We start from the raw sequence: 21,742 nt of genomic DNA on the forward strand, positions 1-21,742 counted from the left end.
ACGCCAGGTGGTGGGGAGGGCTAAGGCCGGCCGGAGGGGGGTGGGGGGGCACAAGGACCACCCACAGCTCACACCCTGACCCGTCGGCCAGGTCTACATCCAGCACATGCGATCCAAAGAGCACGAGCAGCCGCGCCGCCTGCGCCTGGTCCGCAAGGGCAACGAGCAGCACGCCTTCACCCGCTGCTTCCACGCCTGGAGCACCTTCCGCAAGGCCCTGGCCTAGGGCGGCGCCCCCTGCCTGCAGCGCCCCCTGCCCCCCTCGCAGCCCCTGCTCCGGCCACCCCCCCCCCCCAGCGCCGCAGTCCCCAGCAGCACCAGGCTCTGGTCCCTCCGGTGGGCGCTCCCGCGTGACGCCCCCTCCCCACCGGAGACAAAGCAGCGTGGTCGCCTTTTAAGAGATATTAAATGCTTTTATTTTCAATATTAAAAATCAGTATTTTTAATATTAAAACAGCGCTAATCTTAACAAAATGACAAGAAAAAACCCCCAAGGTACGATCTACAGGAAAACCCATCCTGACCGGCCCTCCCAACACGCGCACACACACACACACGCGCACACGCACACACTCCTCACTGGACCCCAGTCGTGGGGCAGCAGAGCTCCCAGTCACATACGCACACACACGTGCACTCGTGCACAGACTGGGGGGCGGGGGTGGGTGCTGGCCCAGGAGCAAGTACCAAAATAGTTTTAGAAATGCCTGTCCAGCCCGGCACAGGCGTTAGAAAAATATTCTTTGCAAAGGGAATGGGGAAGGACGGCGTGTTGAGTGGGAGGGGGCGTGGGCTTGCCAGCCCCAGCTGTCTTCTCCCCGTGGCACCTGGCCCCCAGGTCACCAGCGGCCCAGACGAGGGGCCGCTGCGAATCTGCCCCAGGCCCACAGCGCCGTCCCGGCCCCGGCTGGAGGCCACAGGTTAGCAGGTGTGGGTCTATGCGAAGGGGCCAGGGGGTCCTGGATCCCAGCTCTGAGCAGGGCAGTCGGTAGCCGAACGGTTTTGGCCTTCCTGGTAAAAGAAGAGAAGAGGGGTCAGCGAAAGCCAGGGAGGCCCAGAGGGGCAGATGGCCTCGGTGCAGGGGGCCCCCACGCTGCCTCCAGCCATTCAGGGGCAAGGGTCCTGCAGTGACGGCCGGAGGTGGGCTTGCTGAGCCTGAGCACGGCCCACATCCGGCCCACTGAGGTGAGGGTTGGCAGCGGTAACCCCAACAGCAGAGGAAGAGGGAGCTGGGGCACAAGGCCAGGCTGTGTGGGTGGGAGCACCAGGCAGCCAATAGGTGGGGCAACCTATGCGTCCCAGATGTGGACCCCAGATCCAGGACCCGCGCCCCGGGCACGCCGGGCCTAACCCGACCACGTGAGCCTGGGGGGGATCAGCTGCCAAGTGGGCTGGCCGACCCAGCCCCCGAGCGCCCCGCTGCCACCACTCCGAACTGGTTTGCTCTGGCCCCGTTCCCAGCACCCCCCGTGACATCCAGGGGCTGACAGGCCGGCCATGTTTTTCTAAGACTCTGGTATGCAAATCAGGGCTGTCAAACAGTAAGCAGCAGGTGAAGCCGGGCCCTAAGCCTGCACACCTCATTTGATCAGGATGGCGCAGGCTCGAGCCTCGTCTTCCGCCAGGTTCCTCAGATTCTTCTCAGATTCCTCTGAAGAGCTGGGGGGAGGGGGGCGGTGATCAGAAAGTCCTGGGGCCCGGCCTTTCCTCGGGCCTCTGTGCCCAGCTCTGACAGAAGGGAGGCCGAAGGGTGCGAAACGGAGGCTGGGGAGCCAGGGGAGCCCCTCCCGCGGACCCGCCCGCCCACCTGCCTCACCCCAGGAAATCCTTCACGTCCTCCACCGTGACGTCCCCCGTCGTGTCCAGCGTGGTGTCCGCACTGGTGGCCGAGTCAACGGACATGGGCGAGAGCATGGCCTCAGGCGGCTCTGGGGTGTCTGCACGGAGGAAGGGATCAGGCCCGTGCCTGGGGCCCTGGGCACCCACGGCCCTCCACCTTCCAGCCCTGGGGACCTGAGGACCCAGACCCCAACCCAGCCCACAGTGAGGCTTGGGACCACACGCCGGCCTCCAGCCCTCTCCTGCCCGGCCTGCTCCACCCCGGGCTTCCAGCCACGGCCAGGCTGCTGCCTCCCACGGAGGCCTGCCCCCATGCCCGAGCTGGAGGGCGGGGGGGTCCTGCCACTTTCATTTCCCACCCAGTCCCCCTTACCGGCTCCCTTGCTGCGGCCAGGATCGGGGCTTCCATCGCGGCTCCGGGAGGCCAGGACGACGCCCGGGGTCCCATTAGCCTGGCTCAGCTTGGGTGATTCTCGGAGCCTGTAGCTGCAGACACGGGGCCGTGATGGGGGGCCCGGGAATGCCAGACCCTGCCCTCCCTCTCCCGGGCCCCAGGACCAGAGACGGGTGCCACCACGGAGGGCCACCCTCGTTCCATGCAGAGTCAGGGCACGGGGATGAGACCAGCCGTGGTGACAGGCCTCCTGGGCCAGGCCCTCCATGCACCTGGCGCGGGTGGTATCTCGGGGCCAGCTGATGTCCAGACAGCAGAGCGGCTCTGTGATGTTCCGGGCGCTCAGAGAGAAGCGTTCAAACTCCGACGGAGAAATCAGGTAAAAACCTGGGTGGGCGGGCGGAGTGGGGCGCAGTCAGGGGCGGGACTCCGACCACAGCCCCCTCAGCGGCCTCCCCGCCCGCCCCCCCGTCCCCGGCCTTGGGGTCCCCCCCTCTGCCGCCACTCCCCAGCGACCCTCCCGGCCGCGCTCAGGCCGCCCGGCCCAGGAAACCGCCCCCTCACCCTGGCCGTGGCGCGTGAAGACGCAGGAAGCGATGCCGCTGATGTCCTCCTTCCGGATGCAGGAGTAGTGCACCTGGGGCCGCAGGCCGGGCACCGAGAACACGTGCACGTCGCCCAGGTTGGTGAGGCAGGCCAGGCAGGTCTCCGCGTAGTCCTCGCAGGCCACGCTGGCAAACGTGGCAAGTGCCACCTTGCGCACGCGGCAGCCCTCGTGGGCCGTCAGCTTGAACTTGGTCTTGGCGCTCACCTTGGGTAGCGTGAACACCTGGCGGCGGGCGGGCGGCCGGTGAGCAGGGCCCATCACCCCCGGCCACAGGGCTGCGTGTGCCCGGGCGCCCACCCACCCCAGGCTGCCCTCTCCTCACACTCCACGCAGGCTTCACGCCGCTCCCGGAACGCCCCCAGGGCCCCGCCATCTGCGGCCAAACCAGCCACGCTGGGCGGTAGGTGTCGGGGGACCCACTCGGATCACGCCCTCCCACCAGCAGAGCCCCGAGGAGCGCTCAGAGCGCCCTGGCGGGGACCCAGGGAGGCAGGAGGGTCCTGAGGGGCCGCGGCCGGCCAATGAAGCTCTGTGCTAGCTAGGGGTGTCTCGGGGGGTCTCAGCAGACAGCGGGTACAGGCAGGGCAGTCTCTAGAGGGTCCGGCGGCGTGAGCGCGCGAGCCGGGATGGTCTCCGCGGGTGCTTACCTTAAACTGCTCCTCAGACGCGATGAGCACGGCGTGGCCGCCCTGCATGTCGGGGGCCTGGGCCAGGTCCCGGGAGGCCTCGTAGGGCTCGGGCAGCGGGCGGCCGCGCCCATCCAGCACGGCGATGGCCACCACGGGCGCGCGGTGCATCAGCTGCACCTCCTTGCCCAGCACGGCCTCCACTGCCCGCTCGGGCCGCTTCTCGCCCCCCGCCGGCGGGGGCACCTCCAGCGCATAGGCGAACACGGAGCCCGAGTTGGTGCCTGCCCACATGGTGGGCCCGTGGTGGGCCGCTGTGGAACGGCGGGCCGGTGAGGCGGGCCCTGCCCTCCTCTCCCGAGGCCCCAGCACTGCTCCCCTGCTGTCCCACGCGTCCCCGGGGGGCCCGAGGCACCTCCTGTGCACTGCTCACAAAACGCGGGGCCTGTGATACGGCCCCCCTGCAGCAGGGGGAACGGCCTCGAAGACGTCAACAGGCACCCCGACTACACCCGGGCCTCTCCAACCCCGTCCCGCCGCACCCGCCGCACCCCCCGCCCCCGAGGCCTACCGACCGCCTCACAACCACCCTCAGCCCGCAGACGTGCTCCGGCAGGCCGCGGCCCACAGCCGCACGCGGAGCCCTCGGGCCTGGGCACAAAGGAACCGAGGCCCCCGGGGCCGCCGTCTGGCCAGCTTTCCCCGTGTGAGCTGAAACTGCGGGGACAGAATTGGGAGCTGAATGCGCGGGAGCCCGCGGGAGCCCGCAGGAGCCCGGGGTCACTGCCACGTGCCCTTGATGAACTGATGGCCCAGTAGCAACCGTCAGGGGGAGCCAAACCCCAGGGAAAAGTCAGCGACTCAACACACCGCCCCGACCCATGACACCCAGCAGCTGGGAAGCTGCGCCCCGTCGGCCTTCTCACGGGGACAGCGGAACACGGGAAGGGCCGCGGGGCTGCCATGTCCACATGCTGAGAAGACCCACTGGACAGAGGATCCCCACCATATAAATGACACCAGGAGGGGGATGCTACCCTCTCAGACTCGGGGACCGGAAGTCGCCTCAGTGAGATGCCAAGTGCAGCCCGACTAGATGCTGACCCGACATCAACTAAAGAAGGCAATTTTGAGACAAGTGGAGAAAGGCGCCGTGAACCCAGTGTGACCGGGACCAGCGTCGGTTCCGCAGGGTGCGAGGCGGGGACCCCGGCTGTGGGTTACGCCTGTTGGACACACACTCAAGTCCTCACTTAAACGACGAGTGTGGGGTGGGGACGGGTGTGGCAGCCGCAGATGGCTGGAGGCACCAGGCTGGACGTCGGGGTGACCGGACTCCTCTCTAGTGCTGTGTATGGTTGAAATTCTCCATCACACGAGTTACAAATCAATCCGTGAAGCAGTCCCGAAAGCCAACCGCGTCACCCTGTAGAGGACGCTCCCAGGCCCCCCGGCAGCCTCCCAGACACGTGCCACCGCAGCCCTCGGCGCTGGCCGACCCCCGCACCCTCCTCCCCGAGATCTCGGGCTCCCTTCTCCCCGTTCGGGCCTCAGAGGCCGGCCTGGCTCACTCCCCAACCCCATATACAGGCGGAAATCCCAGGGGGGCCGTTTGGGGGGCCAGCTCGGGCATGCAGTAGGCTTCCCCACCTCCCGGAAGGCGCGGTCCCGCCCCCTCCCCCATGGCCTACATGGCCAACTGAGGCCCGTCTCTGCAGCCCATCCCCCAGGTCTCACCATCTCGAAGGAACGTGTCGGCGAAATAGAGGCAGCGGACGACGCCGGAGAGGGAGTCGTCGGCGGAGCGGGGCTCGATGCGGCGCTGCACCGGGGTCATGTCCACGTCGTGGGGGCAGGCCTGCTCAGCCAGCTGCGCGTTGGCCTCCTGCAACTGGAGGGGCAGCGGCCTCCAGGACGCCGCCTTCCCCGCACCCTGCCGGTGCCCCCCACCAGGCTGGCGCCCGGCACCCTCCCCAGCCCGCCCTGATCATCCTGGCCGGGGCGACCGCAGTGAGCGGACACCGGGCTTGGGGGCCGAGGCCGGCCGGGCTCCGTTGCTAGGCCGGGCCCGGAGCGGCAGACCCGCGGCACCTCGGCGGCCCGGCCCCAGCTCACCTTGCTGGTGGCAGTAGCGGCCCGCTTCTTGCCCGAGACTCGGCTCTTGCGGATGCGCCGGAAAGACTGGCGCAGAGACTTCTTGAGGGACTTCACCCGGGACAGCGGCCCCTCCATGGCCAGGGAGTCGTTGGGGTGAAGTGTGCACCTGTGGCCGGCAGACGACAGCTGTGCCACCGCAGAGTCCCAGAGCGGCCCCTGCTCCCGCTGGCCCCGGGGCTCAGGACCGCGCAGCAGCCGAGGGCTTTCAGGTCACCCCACCTTCACCAGGTCAGATCTTAGAAGGGGAAACCGAGGCCCGGGGGGGTGGGGAGTGCAGAGCCCGCCTGCCTCCCCGGGCTCCGGGCCCGCCCCCTACACACCTGGCCAGCACCGGGCTCCTGCGCTGATAGTCGAACAGGCCAAAGCCGTGACTGGTGCCAAAGGCCACGAGGCTCCACTCGGCGTGGAGCGTGACAGCGGTGACGGCAGCTGGTGGCAGGCACTGAACCAGCACTCGGGGCTGGAAGCCAGCAGGCCACGGCAGCGGCCCCGTGCGCGGACTCAGCCGCTCGTGGCCCTTCCACGTGAAGCCCTCTCGGTCCTGGAGGAGGTCCACGCTGGCCACGCTGACCGCCTGCTCCGAGGGCACATCACTCAGCTCCAGCACCAGCACCTGAGCCCACAGCCGGGGCGGGGCGGGGGTCAGCATGGAGGAGGATGGCACTGGCCCCGTCGGAGCCTGCAAAGCCCCCTCCACGGTGCTCCCGGTATCGTCTCTAGTTCATCTACTTAATAAGCACTTACTGAATGCCTACTGTGTACCGGGGCCTTCACTGAGCACTGGGGACACAGCGGTGACCGAGACCCACTGCCTTGCCTTCCAGGAGCCAAATAGCCCCCCCCCCCCAAGCCGGTCTCCACTCAGTCATAAGCACACACCGAGCACCTTGTGCATGCCGCGCAGGTGCCACTGGCCTTTAGAGCGAAGTCCTCCCCACTAGCTGGTCTCCCGTTTAGCAGTAAGTCCCCACGGAGCACAGATACGCCGCGTGAGTGCCGGGGGCACCGCGGTGACCGAGCCCCACCGGCCCCAACCCTCCGTGGTTCCCCAAGGGCCAGCCTCCAGACTCAAGGCCCCCAGCAGGTTCCACCCCCTGGCTGGACTCACCGCAGCCATGCCCACCTGGAGCCCCACTCTAGCTCAGACCCACTTCCTCCAGGGAGCCCTCGGAGACCGCAACCCCGAGGGCAGCTCCGCCTCACCTGGCCTGCGGTGCCAGCCACCACCATCTGGGCCGTGTACTTGCACAGTGCCACCTTTTGCACCCCAAGCCGAGGGTCGTCACTGTAGGGGTCGAAGCAGCCCACCTGGGGGGGGGGCAGGATGGAGTGAGGACTCGCCGCAGGGCTGGGACCAGGTCCCCAGGGCTGGGCGGGGGGGGCCCACCTTGCGAAAGGGGGGCCAGTCGTCCTCGGCGGCCTGGGCCAGGCTGTCGGCGTGCTCGCAGTCTGTCTGGAAGAGGCCAGCCGTGCTGAGCTTGTACAGCGGCCGCAGGGCCACGCCAGACGCGTCCCAGAACCGCACGGTGCCGTCCTCGTGGCTGCGGGGAAGGAAGGCGACATCAGGCCCGCCCCGGGGCCCCCAGCATCTCCCCGGCCACTCATCCGGTGACCACTCACGGAGCACCTACTGCAGATGCCGAGCACTGACCAGACTCGCACTGCCCGCAGCAAACAGGAGGCATCTACTACAGAGAGCAAACACATACTGAGCGCCTACTGTATGCCAGAGCCCACGCGCCTGAGCCTCTCCAACAGGGTGAAAGGTGTGGAAATAATCACCAGCGTGACAGGCAGCAGAGCGGATAACGCAGGGGAGAGAGGACTACAGGCGCGTCCGGAGAAGCGACCGGGGTTAGCCCAGAGCAGAAGGAGCAGCTGGGCCATGAGGCAGCCATGCAGGCAGAGCAGCAGGAAGCCTGGGGAGGCTGGGAGGAAGCAGGGGGCAGGAGCAGACAAATCTGGGGTGCAGCCTCAGGACACAGCTGCAGGGCCCACGTTAGGGGCCTCTGCGCAGTGGTGCAAGCCCAGAGCCAGGGTGTGAAAAGGTGCCTGGGTCTCTGGGGCTGGCTGGGACACTTCCAAAGCCACGATTAGGACTTCTCCGGCAGGGAAGGGGACCCTGCAGCCAGAGGCCCGAGGGTCCCAGCACAGGCGGGAGGCAGGGGCAGGGCAGGAAGTTGGGGCCTGAGTCACTGGGCACGTCAGCGCCCGCCAGGCCCAGGCTGGGCTCTCTAGCACCTGCCCAGGGCAGATCGGCGTGGGCCAGCCCAGATTTTCCGGTCCCAGGGCAGGCTGGGTGGGTGGAGCTCAGTTCCAGACCGAAAGGCAGGGCAGGGCGGGGCATTAAACCAGGGCCTAGGGAGGCTTCATCCCAATCCACCCTGCAGGAGAGGGGATGGCCTGGTCCCACCAGGGGCGGGGCCTGACTCACCAGGCAGGTCAGTAGCCACCAGGCCCCGGACAGGCTCTCCCGCACCTGCGGGGGCTGTACCAGGCCCCATCTGTCCACACACACACGCACACACACGTCACACCTGTGCTCGGCCCCCGAACACACGTGTGCACCTACCCGGTCAGCAGCAGCCCTCGCTGCGATGGCTCCTGGGCCAGGTTCCGGCCCCCCGTGATGGGCCAGCTCTGGGAGAGGGGAGCAGAGATCCGGGACGTGGAAGGTCAGGACAAATGCCTTCTCCTCTCCCTGGGCTTGGCACCCAGGGCCCAAACGAACTGCTCTGAGTTCTCTATGGATGCCTGCCACATTCCCCCCTCCGGGCCTGTGCCTGGGCAGAGCCCAGAACACCCTCCCTCCCCAAACACCCGCCCTGCCACGGGGTGCGGGGGGGGGCGGCCCAGGGCACATACCGAGGCGCCAGAGGCAGGCTGCGGGCTCTGCTGCTCGCCAGCGCTCACGATGCGGGCCCACAGCTTGGCGGGGACGTTGGCGACGTGTGCGGAGCAGGTGATAGCAGACGAGTGCAGCGGGGCCAGGTACGGAGCGGGCACGGCAGGCCAGCCGGGCGTCTGCAGGTCGAGCACCACCAGCTCCTCCTCAAGCAGCACGGCCAGGGCCTGGGGCTCGTCGAACTCTGCGGGACCAGGGCTGGGTGAGCCCAGCGGCAGGGGGCGCCGGGCGCGGGGCGGGGAGGGCGGGGCACACACCATCCTCGGGCCGAGTGCTGTGCACCGTGAAGAAGTCGATGATGCGGGAGGTGAAGTCCAGCGTCACCAGGGTCTCGGCCCGGAGCACACTCACACAATGGCGGTCGCCGTAGCTGGCACGGGGCATGCCGCCACTGAAGATGATGAAGTGGTCCCTGCAGGGCCGGCGAGGGAGCCACGTGAGCCACCTGGGCCCCAGGTGCGCACTGCCCAACCCAGGGAGAGCGATGCAGGCCATCCCTGTGCCCCAGAGCCCACCACCCTCCCCGCTGTACACAGCCCCCGACCCACATCGGAGAACCGGCTCCCCACCTACCCAGATTCACAGTTTCGCCACAGAATCTTGTTAATGGCTTTGCAGGGGAAGGGGCCTGGAGGAGTGGGACAGTGTCGGGCTCACTCGCTCGCCGGGACCAGAGGGGCCCCAGGTCATTTCTCCAAGCTTCTCCCGTTCCTATCGTGCCTCCATCGCTCCCCACCTCGCAGCTGCTTCCTGACTCCCCGAGGGGAAGGCCCACTGCCCCACCGCCCCCACACCCCCCCAGCGGTCTCACCTTTGAGGATTGCGCTCAGCACAGGTCCTCCTAGACACCCCCACCAAGGCCAGGCGGCCCCACGTGCCTGAGCTTGGGGTCACTGGTCCACCCCGTGCTCAGGCGGCCTCCCGGCACTCACCGTACGGCGTGGTGGCTGCCGTGGGCTGCGTCATCGGGGAGTGGCCGGCGTCGGCCGCCCACACCGCGTAGCTGCCGTCGCTGTGCGAGCTGACCAGCCTGCTGCCGCTGCGTTCCCAGCACAGGCTCTCCAGCTGCTGCGGGCCAGAGCGGCTGCGTGTGAGCAGGGCCGCGGGCGCGGGGCCTCGGCGGCGGGAGCCGGCCTCCCCCACGTACCTGGTTGCCCAGGAAGACACGGTCTGCACACTGAGCCGCCTGGTTCCAGATGACCAGCAGGCCCCGGCTATAGCCGATGAGGATCTTGGTAGGGTCCCGCAGGTGTCCCTGGAGTGACTCCACGGGGCCCAGCGCCTTCCCACACCGGTAGTCGTCCGGCACGCTGCGGAGGGGCCCATGTGAGCTGGCGGGGCCACCACCCAGGCACAGACTGGCTGCCGGGAGGTCCGCCTGCCTCTCACCTTCGAAGAACCTCGTCCGGGGCAAGAGTCTGCCCCTCGAGCAGCGTCAAGGTGGGAACATCCAGGAAGAAGACGCTGCCGCCCTCGGTGCCCAGGGCTGCCATGTCACCTGCCGCCACCAGCAGGACCACTGTGACACGGGCGAGGCCGAGCGGACCACTGCACAGAATGAGGGGAGGCAGGTGAGGGCGCAAGCCCGTGCACCTGCTGAGGAGGGGTGTGGAGGGGGCTGGGCTGCTCCCGGTAGCTCGTTACAGCCCCTCCGCGCTCACAGAGGCCCGATTATCGAGTGGGCTGGCGTGCCGGGAAGGCGACGGTGGAGGCTGCGGGCATCGTAATTAGCTCACTCAATTATTCATCAGGATGTTGGGAAGGAGAGGGATAAAAATAGGCTCCCCAGGTCTTGGAGACAGGCTCCCGAGCCCCTCCCACTCACTAGGAGGGGAAGGCAGGAACCAGGCCAGCGCCTGGGCCAGGACCAAGGGCTCCGGTACACACACGACCCTCCTGAGCCCGACCCAGAAACCCCAGTCACCAGCCCACGGACGGCTCCCTGACCACGCAGTCTGGCAGCCCCAGACTGACCCTGCCTGCAGAGGATGGAAGACCACCCCTGGGGGAGTCCACCCCTGGGTGAGGGCTGGATGTGTGGGGGTATCACCCAGCCCCCAGCAGGAACAGGACAAGCCTCCCACTGAGGCAGTACAGGAACCTTGAAGGGTGAAGGGCTTGCCCACTCTGACCGTTTCGGGAAGGGCCAGCAGCGCCATGGACCAAGAGGCCCCTTACACTCTCACCGGGGATCCAGGCCCACTCCGTTGCCCCCTGGAGCGTCCTGCTGGCACCTCACACAGCCTGGTGGGACCCTCCTTGCTCCCAAACCTGCCCTTTCATCCATGCACTTTATGGCCCGCTGCCCCACCCCCAACCATGAAAGGCCCTAGTCGTCGCCAGAGCATGGACACCACCTGCTCACCTCAGACTCGGCCAGAACCCCCTATTTAACACCCGCAAAATCCACATGGCACATCTCTCCAGGACCCGGGCGCAGCTCGGTGGACTCTGCCACCCTGAACCCCGGGGCAGGGGTCCCACGCTCACAGCGCCTCGGCAAAGCTGGCTCCCACCACCTCCACCAGGCTCCCCCCGCCCCGGGCCCAGCCACTCGTCCCCAGACAAGTCCTCCAGTACCTGGCCCCGTCGAAGCCCGGCCGACTCGGTGGCTGAAAGCTGAGCGCCTCCTCCAGGTGGGCGCAGCCGTTGTGGTGGACGATCTCCCAGAGGTGCAGGCTGCTGTCGTCCAACAGGGTCAGGAGGCGGCCCTGGTGGATGAGTAGAGACAGAGACTGGGCTGGTCCGGCCGGGCAGGGCGTGGGGGCCGGGGGGAGCCGGGGAGGGGAGAGGCTCACCTGCCCGGGCAGGAAGTGCATCTGGGTGACAGTGGCTGTGTCTCGGTGCAGGCCAGTGAACTCTACACCGGGGGCACCGTAGCTAAGCAGACAGGTCAAGGGCAGAAGCAGGCACGGGAGACCCTCCTTTCCAAGAACGCTTCCCACGGGCCCCAGCCAGGCTTGCCCTCCGAGGTCCAAGGAGGGACAGCCCTCCTCGCAGAAGCACTGTCCTGTACCCCCCCCAAGATATCCCCAGGCTCAGAGCGCAGATTTCGCTCTGCTGCAAGCTGGTGCTGCCGTATGACCTTTACTTCCTCATCTGCAAGATGGGCTAGTGAGTCGCGCTCCCTCCTTGTAGGGCTGATGCAGGGCGAGTGAGAATACAAACACGCCCAGCACCCTTGGCCCAGGCCTGGCACGTGGCCAGGGGCCCAGGGCGTCAGCCTCAGCCTGTGTCCGTGTGCGTAAGAGCTGGGCCCCGCAGGTTGGGATCACACCGGCAGCAAGGCCAGGCCGGGCCTGGGCACGGAAGCCTGGGGCAGAGGAGAGCCCAGGCTGCCTCTTCCCACAGCCCCAGGCCAACCTCCAGCTGCGGGCAAGGAAACCAACCTCCCCCTTGGGCCGGCAGCCAGCGGCCCCCCAGTGCGCGGGGAGAGGCCCCGGCCGGCCCATTTCACAGACAATGCACAGAGGTTTGGGAAGGTTGGGAGAGCTGCCTCAAGCGCCTGGGGTCAGTGCCAGGGACACAGCAGCTCCAGGTTCGCCGGGGGGTCGGACAGGGGGCCCCAGGAGGGAGGGCTAGGGAGGGGTCAGCGTTGCTCGGCAACGACCCAGGAGCCGCTGCTTTGGAGCTAGAGTTGGGATTCCCTGCAGGAACCAGGAGAACACAGAAGAGGGGACAAAAGAGAGGGCAGGAGCTGCTGGCGGGAACCAGGGTTGCCAAGGAGACGGGCTGCCCTTGAGGGGGAGGGGTGGCTTCCGTGGCCAGCCTCAGTTTCCCAACCCAGGGTGCTGGGCTAGGGTAGTTTGGGGGAAGGAACGAGGGGAAAGAGGAGGGCCCCGGCCTCCTCCTCCGGGGCTGTCTCCTCGCCAGTACATCAGGTTCTTTGTGAGCATGCGGAGCCCGTGCACGAGAAAGTGGCTACCAGAGTCGCACGGCGCAGGGCACTGAGCAAGGGGCTGCAGGAATACGAGACACATGTGGGGCAGGACAGCACCCCAAGGGGCGGGAGCAGGCCAGGAAGTACGACCGCCCCCAGGGCCTGTGGGGGGGGAGGTTCAGGGCAGGGGGACCAGCTACTGTCCCCTCCCCATCCCATTCCCTGCCCCACGGTGCCCTGGGAGCCCATGGGAGAGGAGGGGCACCCCGGCCCAGCCACACTCCTTAGAGAAGGCAGACTCACAAACCACAGGCCCAGACGCCCACCCCTGCCTGGCCACCCAGCCCTGGGGTGGAAAGACCCCCATGCCCACCCCGCCCCTTTCCAGGCATTGACTCATTTTTCTGCCAACCAACGTCCCCAGTGAGGGTACTAAGAAGCCAGAGGATCACGGGAGCAGGGGTGAGGGTGGGCAGCCTCCACCGGGCCCTCCACCTCGGTTTCCCCACCCAAGGGGCTTCAGGGAGAGCAGCAGGGGTGGGGTTCTCCGTGGCAGGCAGGAAGGCATTCAGCTGCCTGCTTGCCCCCACCCCACCCCCACCCCGCGCTGGCAGGAAAATGCCCGCTTTGTGCGGCTCACACGGCCCATTGTGCAGCCACCAGCGTCCAGGTGGGGGCCGCGCCGCACTCACCATGCTGAGCCTGGCACGGCCCCCGGCCCCTCGGCCGAGCACATGTGGCTTCACGTTCACACACTCGTGTGTGCCTGGTCACCAGGGCAAGGCCCGCCGGCCGACCCTGGCCCACTCGCCACCCTTGCTGGGTACCGCGCCTGGCCGGCCTCCCGGCCCAGCGTCCCCGGTCAGTTGCTGGAACGGTGGCAGGGTCGCCTAGGTAACTGGCTGGCTGAAATGCAGCAAGGGACAGCTGTGACCACTGCAAGCTGACCCCTCCCCCACAACCACTTCTGTAAGGAAGAGTCTCGGGGGCAGGAGGCCGCACCAACCTCCACCAGGACCGGGGCACCAACGGTGGCCTCCCGGGCTGGGCCGGGCCCAAGGAGCCCGCACACGGGGCGGGGGTGGGGGGTGGGGGGTGGGGGGTTGGGGGTGCTGCGAGCAGGACGTCCCGACGGGCCCCGAAGGCCTCGGTTCGCAAAGGATACATCTTGACGGCCCCAGACCTGGTGCCGATGGCCATGATGCGAAGCTCCGGGTCGAAGGCCAGGGCGCTGGGCTGGTTGGGGAAGCCATGCTCCACAGTCTGCAGGGAGGGGGGCGGGAGGGCATTGGCAGCGGCGCGCGGTCCCCGGCCCACCTGAGGCCTACCCCAGGGCAGCCTCCAGACGAGCGCAGGCACAGAAGTCGACCCTACCCGTCCCACAGAGTGGGGCTCTGCACCCCACTCCTGGAGGCGAGGTGCCATGCTGTCTGAGGTCCCATATGAAGTGCATGCACTCCCCACAGGCCCCACGCGGAGATCGGAGGGCAACACCCAGGATCAGCTCGATGGAGGCTCTTGACCCTCCCGCTCCCCCAGGGCCTCTCCTCCTGGCAGGGCCAGTCCCAGGGCAGACCCCTGCTTGCCAGGTTCTCGCTCCTTCCTTCCACCGGCTCGTGCTTTCGTCCATCTTCCCACATCCACCACGGAACTCCTACTCATCCCCAGAGGCCTGCCTGGAGGGGCTCCCGCCCCATCCTCAACACCAGTGCGGGACACCACAAGTGGGCCCAGCATCCCCAGACCAGTGCCTCTGCAAGACACACATTTCAAAAGAAACCCTGGTCCCAGGCCTGTTGCCCCAGCCTCCCTGCTGCTTCAACCAATCCAGGCAGGGACTGAGCCCTCAATGAAGCCTGCTTGGACTCGGGCTGATCACAACATTCTCCAAGCCTCAGTTTCCCATGTGGGCACTAGGGGCAGTGAGCCCACCTGAGGACAGAGTCGCCCATTTGGCTGGGAGGGCGGGGAGAGCTTCCCTTTCCCACCAGCCTCGCCATGCCCATACTAGAGCTGACCAGGCCTAGCCGGTCCCATCCTCTGCTCAGGGCCCTCTCGGAGCTCCCACCTCACCACCTGGCCCCTCTCTGTCCTCGTCTTCCCTCTCTCCCCCAGCTTACTTGACTCCAGGCCCAGTGGCCTTCTGCTCTCCTCCAATTTACTAGGCAGGCTCCTGCCTCAGGACCTTTGCATCTAGATCTGTCCCTTTACCTAAAACGTGCTTCACCCAGCATTGCCCAAGGAGGGCTCCTCCCCATCACTCAGGTCTCAGCTCAGGAGTCACCTCCTCAAAGCCCTCCCTAAACCACCCTGCTCTAGCAGCCTCCCTTTCCCCACACTCCCTACCCTTGCCATACTTTATTGTATCCCCGGCACTGGCCATCATCCAAACTGCTGCACATTTCATTCTTTTGCTTTGGCTTTTCACTGTCTCCCCCACGAGTATACCAGCACCCCGAGTGAAGAGGCATTTGTCCCTCTTGGTCACCATGATGTCCCCAATGCGTAGAAGGGGCCCCTCACACAGAAGGAGCTCAGGACTGTTAAACTGACATAGAGTGAATATCCCACGGGCAAGCTGTGGGCAGGACAGGGATCTGGATACAAGACAGTCCAAAGTCCATGCTTGCTCCTGACCCTCCCAACCACTCGGGAATCTGGGACCTATCTGTTCTCTAGTGATCACCTATCTCCTGTTGTGACCAAGCTCCTTGCCCCAAACTACACCAGTGCTGCCCACTCAGAATGGGGCATCACTCTCCTGAGCAGGGAGCCCTCGGCTTCTGCCGACCCGGGGCCAGCCAGGAGGAGCCAAGCCTCCCCACCATCTATCTCAGGTCTCCACTCCACACCCCGACTCACTGGCAGACTCACCTGCCCCCACCATCCTTCTCCTCTAACCTCACAGAGGCTCACGCTCACAGCCACCCAGCGCACGTAGGGGACCAGCTGGGAGACCCTGGGCACCAGCCACCCTTCTGGGCCCCAGAGGGGCCACTTCAGCTCCGGCCATCCCAGAGCTTTCTCCTGAACAAGAGTCTCCTCGTGTCTGGCTCAGGACCACAGCAGCCCTTCTAAAAATCCCTGCCCTTCAAGGCTCAAGTCAAATTTCATCGACAAGGGGCCACAAGGACAGAGTGCCCCAGCGCACTCTGTGACTTTGGGCAAGTCGTCATCCCTCTCTGAACCTCAATTTTCTCACCCGTATGACGGGGATAATAACTCTAATCCCCAAGAGCAGTGAGGGGCTGTGCAATCAGAGGTTCGGAGTAGAACTGAGGCCAGAAGCAACACCCCAGAAGTTTGCAAGGGAAAGGCTGGGCCCTGGATCTACCATACATCAGCGCAAAGGTTGGGGGGAGGAGGGAGCTGAAGGCAGCCCCTTTTCCATGGCCCCCTCTTGCCCTACCCAGGAAAAGAAAGGAAGGAGCAACCACCTCCACCTTGGCCCAAAGGACAGGTCAGCTGGCCCCTATGATACAGGGAGCAAGAGCCCACAGCAGGGAAAAAGGTGGCTCCATTTCATAGTAAGGGAAACTGAGGCCCCAGGAGTTGAAGGGTAGTTGCCTGGAGCCCCCAGCAGAGCAGGGCAGGTCAGAGCCCCCAAGGCAGAGCCTAGGGCCTTGGGGGAGGGGAGGAAAGGAACATGGAAGGGATTTCCCAGCCCCACCCCCCAACATCTGCCTCCATTCCTCACCCCTCCCCACTGGCCTGGGTGCGAAAGCAAAACAAACTGGGGCCCTGGGCTGCCCCAAGGGCTGAGTGGGGCTCTGAGGGCCCCCAAAGGAAGAGAGATAAAGAGACAGAGCGAGAGCCAGAGTGAATTCCAGAGACTGCACAGAGACACATGTAGGCGGAGAGACACGCAGGGAGAGAGAGGCAAAGACTCAGAGATGAAGACAGAAAGAGATCAAGGAAGGCAGAGAAGGGAACGCAGAGGCACACAGGGACAGAGGCAGACCCCAGACACACAGGCACAGGCTGAGGATAGGGAGGTGATCACGGACAGAGACAGGGACAGAGACCCAGAGACGTGCAAAGAGTCGCAGAGAGACAGAAAGACACACAGACCCAGGTACACGGAGACCCGCAGAGCCAGGGCCAGTGAGGCCCACAGGGACCCGGAGGAGCTGACTCGGAAAGTCAGCGAGGGACCCAGACCCACCCAGAGTCCGAGAGTGGAGCAGGGGAGGAGACGAGAAGTGGGGCCCGCCGAGGGGCGCGCGGCCCGGTCCCCGCGCCGCGCCCCAGCTGGGCGCCCCCTCCCCCCGGCCCGACGTGGCTCCGGCCCCTGGGCCCCCGGCTCGGGCCCCCGGCCCGCCCCCTCCCGCCCTCTGCCCGAACCGCCGCCGCCGCCGCCGCACCTTGTTGAAGGCGAAGAGCTCCTGCTTGAGCTTCTCGCGCTGCGGGTCGGCGCCCTGCCGCCGGAACCGAAACTTCATCATCTTGCGTCCGGCTGCCGGCGCCGCGCCCGCCGCCGCCGCCGCCGCCGCCCGCAGGATGCGCCGCGCGGCCCCGCCGGTCCTGAGGCGCGGGCGGGGCGCCAGGCGGCCCGGGCGCGGGCGCGCGGGGCGGGGCCTGAACGGGGGCGGGCGCAGAGTGCGACTGACGTGCAGGCCGACCAGTGGGTGGGCCCGTGCGCTGCCCGCCCCGCCCCTGCCGGCCAGACAATGGGGGAAGACTGGGCCCCCGGGCTCGGCCGGGCTCGCGAAAGTACTCCCGCCGAGCATGCGCTGCGGCGCGGGGCCTGCCGGGACTTGTAGTCCATGAGCCAGGCCTCCTGCGTGGGCGGCTGGGGACTAGCTTTGGAGGGGGCCGGCGGGTGTTCCCCAACTTGGAGGAGGGGCCTTTTCCTTCCTCCAACGAGGAGCGGCGTGCTTATTCAGGTACTGAGGCAGACCTGTCCCGAAAGCGAGGAGAGTTCTGACTGGTCCAGCTCCCTGACCCTTCAGCCTCAGTTTCCCCACCTACGTTATGGTCCCGTGATTGCCAAGTTACATTTACAGTTTCACGGGACACCGCTTTGTTCCCCAGTGTGCCAGAACACCTCCCACCGCCATGCTTTGCCCTGGCTGGGTGGGTCATTCAGGAGTACCCTCCTCAGTCCTAAGCCCCGGGGCAACTCCTACACATTCTTCAGGGTCCACCGTAAAAGGCTCTGTGTAGCAGCACGGGATTCTCAGGAGGGCCATCAGCTAAAGAGAGGGACAGGTAAGAGGCCCTTTCTCAGGAAGTGGCATTTGGGACGATTCTGCGATTGGATTCGGGCCGTCCAAGATGGGGGAAGGGCCACCCGTGCACAGGGAACAGTGTATATAAACAAAGCTGCACCCCGCCTCCAGTCTCCAGGGGACAATTGGGCCTGTCCCCACCCGCCTCCCAGGCCGCCTTTTCTCATCTGGACGATGGCTCAAGGCTGAACCTTTCCTTCCAAGGCTGAGGACAGGCTGCCCGGGCTCAGGGCTGGGTAGGAGGGAGCTCCCAGAAGCTTAGGTGCGGCAGGGAGACCAGGCCCCAACCCCACCAGCTGGGTCAAGAGAGGCCTGCCTGACTGCTGACCCTGGGGTGGCTGCCAAGCAACAGGGGCCTGGCTGTCCCCCACCGCCCGCCCACGCCCACAGCAGCCCAGCTCAGCCCTTCCCTGGGCTTGGGGCTGCATCTGGAAGAGGAGCGGGTGGGGGAGCAGGAGGTGAGTGCGGGGTAGATGATCAAGGGCACCTCCCGTGGGGCAGGCACTATTCCAGAGCCTTTCCTGGTTCAACTGACTTAATGCTCTCAACTCACCTGTGAGGGAGGAAACAGTATTCCCTGCTTTACTGTTGAGGAAGCTAAGACAGATGGGCAAAGGCAAGTGGGGGGCTTTGACCTGAGCTGTGGGCAGAGCCGGCTGGACAGAGGGGGCAGAGCCCTCCGGCCACTGCCCACCCCACGCCCAACACAGGCAGCTCAGGCAACTCAGAGGCCTAGGTTCTGGTCCCTGCCCTGCCACCCACTGACAGAGTGACAAGACCTGAGCCCCAGTTGCCTCCTCCACAAAATGAGAGCCTCACAATGGGAAGTGTGAAGTCGTTAATTTACATTCCCACATCATTGCTTAGAAGCTGTGTGGCCTGGGGCAAGTCACTTAAGCTCTCTGTGCCTGCGAGTCCCTCACCTGTGAAAATGTGGAGACTGCTAGTACCTACCTCAAAGGGTTGCTATGGAGATGAAATGAATTAGGACTTGGAAAGCCCTTATCAAGTTCCAGGCAGACAGGAAGGGCCGTGTGAGTGTTAGCAGCTCGTAGAGTGCTTGCTAATTGCCATGTGAGCTCTTCCCCTCTATCACCCTGGGCCAGTCCCTGCCCTTCCTCAGGCTCCAGTTCTCTGTCTTTGAAAGGGGACTTAGTCATCAGGCAGTGAGCAGCCGTGCCTCTCCACCACACCCCCAGCTCACAATTGCAGGGGCGTGGGGGGCAGAGCTGAATGGAGACCATGACCACCCAGGGTTTACTGTGCCATGATGGGAGACGTGTGGGGGCTGTGGGAGCCCAGGAGAGACATCTGACCCGAGGTAGTGTCCTGGAGGCCTGGGGGTGGACAGAGAAGGATCCCTGCGGCAAGGAGGGGTTCGTGAAGTGTCCGAATGCACCCCCCCCACACTTGTAAACAATGTAGATTCTAGGTCTCCCAAATGTGAGTGCCTGTGGTGTGGGGGCCCAGAATGTGGGTTTTAAACCAGCCCTTTCTCAGGTGACTCTGAGGCCCAGCTTGGTCTCATCCGATCAGTTTGAAGGGGGCTCAATGGGTCCACTGGGGTACAAATCGGTAAACTAAGACGCGGGTAGACTGGTCCAACCCAACCACACACAGGGCAGGGGTTAGGAATGGCACCCGGGAGGGTATCATCCCAGGCTGGGAGGGTCTGGGGCACTAATGACTCTTCGTCCTCCCATCCCCCAGAGCCTCCCCGGAGAACAGGCCAGTGATTACTGCAGTAGCCCAAGGCAATAGGGCTAGGCTGCCAGGCTCCTTGCTTGATGAAGGAAACGGAGGCTCGGGGATTCAGAGGCTCAAAGCTGGGGGGGGGGGGGGGGGACACGCCGGGCAAGGGCATGAACACAGGACCTTGAGTGATCTCAGGCACCGCCATACCTATCCTGGGAGCATGGAAGGGAAAGCAGGTCCCTCCTTCGGATCTCCCAGCCTCGGGTCAACCTCAGGCCAGGGAAGGACTGCTTCCTTCTCGGCATTTCCTGGGTGGGGTGGCCTTTCCCTCCTCCCTCCTCCTGCTCAGGCACTCCAGGGCCCTAGCCCAGCTCTCAGGTGAGACTCAGGTCTGGCTTCAAATCCCAAGACCTCTCCTTGCTAGGTGGATGACTTCAGGTAAGCCACTTGTCCAGCTCGGGCCTTTGCACTCACTGATTCCTTGCCTGGAACACTATGCCCCCAGGTTTTCACTTAGCCAAATCCCTCACATCCTTTTGGTTTATTTAAATGATACTTGCTCAAAGAAGCCTATTTCCCTCACTCCTGATGCCCTTCCCTGCCTAATTCTTCTGATGACCTCTTCGCACCCACCATCTATTTGATTTTTTTAAAAATTTTTTTAAAAGATTTATTTATTGGGGTACCTGGTGGCTCAGTCGTTAAGTGTCTGCCTTCGGCTCAGGTCATGATCCCAGGGTACTGGGATCGAGCCCCGCATGGGGCTCCCTGCTCCGCTCTCTCCCTCTCCCACTCCCCCTGCTTGTGTTCCCTCTCTCGCTGTGTCTCTCTCTGTCAAATAAATAAAATCTTAAAAAATAAAAATAAAAAAAATAATTTATTTTAGAGAGAGTGGGAGTGAGTGAGTGGGGACAGGGGTAGAGGAAGAGGGAGAGAGAAAATCTCAAGCAGACTCCCGCTGAGTGCAGAGCCGGGAACAGGCCTGGATCTCAGGACCCTGAGATCATGACCCGAGCCACCGACGCTCAACCGAGCCACCCAGGCGCCCCTTGACTTCTTTACGTGTATTTTGTCTCCCCAGCTTGAGAGTGAGCTCCCTAAGGTCTTGCTGGTTTTTTAATGCTGGGTCCACCGTGCCCAGAACACAGTGCCTGACAGAGTAGGTACTTAACACATAACTAACTAACTAAATAAAATTTTGAAAAAGATCTGAAGCCAATACAACGAAATATTAACATGTGTGGGTGGTGGGTGTTCCTGTGGCTTCTCTGTTAAAGTATTTTTCAATGTGTTTGAAATATTTCATTAAAAATATAAAACACAGGGGCGCCTGGGTGGTACAGTCTGTTAAGCATCCAACTCGTGGTTTCAGCTCAGGTTGTGATCTCAGGGTTATGGGATGGAGCCCCGTGTCAGGCTCTGCGCTTAGTGCAGAGTCGGCTTTGGATTCTCTCTCCTTCTCCCCCTGCCCCTCCTGCTCGTACTCTCTGAATCAATCAATCAATCTTTTAAAATATATATAAAACATGGGAGCCCTGATTTGGGGGCAGCTGGTTGGCTCAGTCGGTTAAGCATCTGGCTCTTGATTTCAGCTCAGGTCATGATCTCAGGGTTGTGAGACTGAGCCCTCTGACGGGCTCCCCGCTGAGCACAGAGCCTGCTTAGGATTCTCTCTCTCCTCCCTCTGCCCCTCCCTGCTCGCTCACTCTCTTTAATAAAGCACACTTAAAACAAACAATGATAATCCACAACGTTTAGGAGTCAAATCCACAGAAAAGGGTGGTGGGTGGCATGTGGAGAGGCAGGTGGGTAACAGGGGTGTCCCTGAGCCAGGCTGGCGTGCATCAAGGGCGTCCTCAGAGGCAGATGTCCCAGTACATGCTGTATCTGGGCTTTATCTGCTTGAATCCTTGCAACAACGCTGGAGGGAGGTACAAGGACGATCCCACTTTACAGACAGTAAGTGGAAGCTGAGGAGAGAGAAGTGACTTGGCCAAGGCCACCTGAGGGGCAAAAGGAGGGAAGAAGGGGTGACATGGGAAAGCCCCAAAGGGAGGCAGAGTAGGGGCAGCGAGGGAGGGGATGGAAAACCTGGCTGAGGGAGGCAGGCCCTGCCTTCCAGGAGCTGGCCCAGATCCCGGCTGAGGCCACGACCCTCCTCTGCTGCCCAAACCACACACGCAGCTTCTTCCTGGCGGCTCCTCTAGGGGCCTGGCAGGCCCGAGGATTCCTGGAGTGTGGGCTGGGGGTGGGAGAAAGGTGGGTGGGAGGTTGACAGAGAGGCCACTGGGGAGCCTGCGCCTAGGGGTGGGGGAGGAGAGAGCACCTGATGCAAAATGAAGCTGGCTCTGACGGCATTCTTTAGGGCCCAGACAGGCGAGGGGCCAGTGGATCTGGGGGCCTCGGTC

General features: G+C 64.6%; 2 protein-coding genes across 6 annotated transcripts in view; one reads left to right on the forward strand and one right to left on the reverse strand.

Annotated features, from left to right (window-relative positions):
- FLII (FLII actin remodeling protein) overlaps positions 1-433 on the forward strand; it is a 13,165-nt gene extending 12,732 nt beyond the window's left edge. For 2 of the 3 annotated variants that reach the window (XM_036073527.2, XM_036073528.2), the window contains exon 30: positions 92-433. In XM_036073527.2, coding sequence (XP_035929420.1) covers positions 92-226 — 135 coding nt within the window. In that variant the 3' untranslated portion in view covers positions 227-433. The remainder of the gene's footprint in view (positions 1-91) is intronic. The other variant, XR_013446044.1, reaches the window with a different exon arrangement.
- On the reverse strand, positions 393-16,929 carry LLGL1 (LLGL scribble cell polarity complex component 1). Of its 3 annotated transcripts, none has more exons than XM_078068006.1 (23): positions 16,773-16,929; positions 13,574-13,671; positions 11,327-11,408; positions 11,109-11,239; positions 9,918-10,076; positions 9,676-9,838; positions 9,461-9,593; positions 9,102-9,156; positions 8,786-8,940; positions 8,489-8,712; positions 8,196-8,263; positions 7,011-7,164; positions 6,827-6,931; positions 5,944-6,236; positions 5,582-5,729; positions 5,204-5,357; positions 3,488-3,780; positions 2,798-3,062; positions 2,506-2,620; positions 2,213-2,325; positions 1,817-1,937; positions 1,580-1,659; positions 393-1,011 (listed from the first exon to the last, which is right to left on the reverse strand). In XM_078068006.1, exons 1-22 carry the CDS (start codon positions 16,851-16,853, stop codon positions 1,581-1,583), a joined length of 3,189 nt encoding a protein of 1,062 aa, XP_077924132.1. In that variant the 5' UTR covers positions 16,854-16,929; the 3' UTR covers positions 393-1,011; position 1,580. The 3 variants fall into 3 exon arrangements, with proteins under 3 accessions (XP_077924132.1, XP_077924133.1, XP_035929422.2); XM_078068007.1 differs by having other exon boundaries at positions 2,213-2,319; positions 9,461-9,596; XM_036073529.2 differs by having other exon boundaries at positions 9,461-9,596.
- Positions 16,930-21,742: the final 4,813 nt, after the last annotated feature.

The sequence above is a fragment of the Halichoerus grypus genome, chromosome 2 (genome assembly GCF_964656455.1).
Source record: "Halichoerus grypus chromosome 2, mHalGry1.hap1.1, whole genome shotgun sequence".
NCBI lineage: Eukaryota > Metazoa > Chordata > Mammalia > Carnivora > Phocidae > Halichoerus > Halichoerus grypus.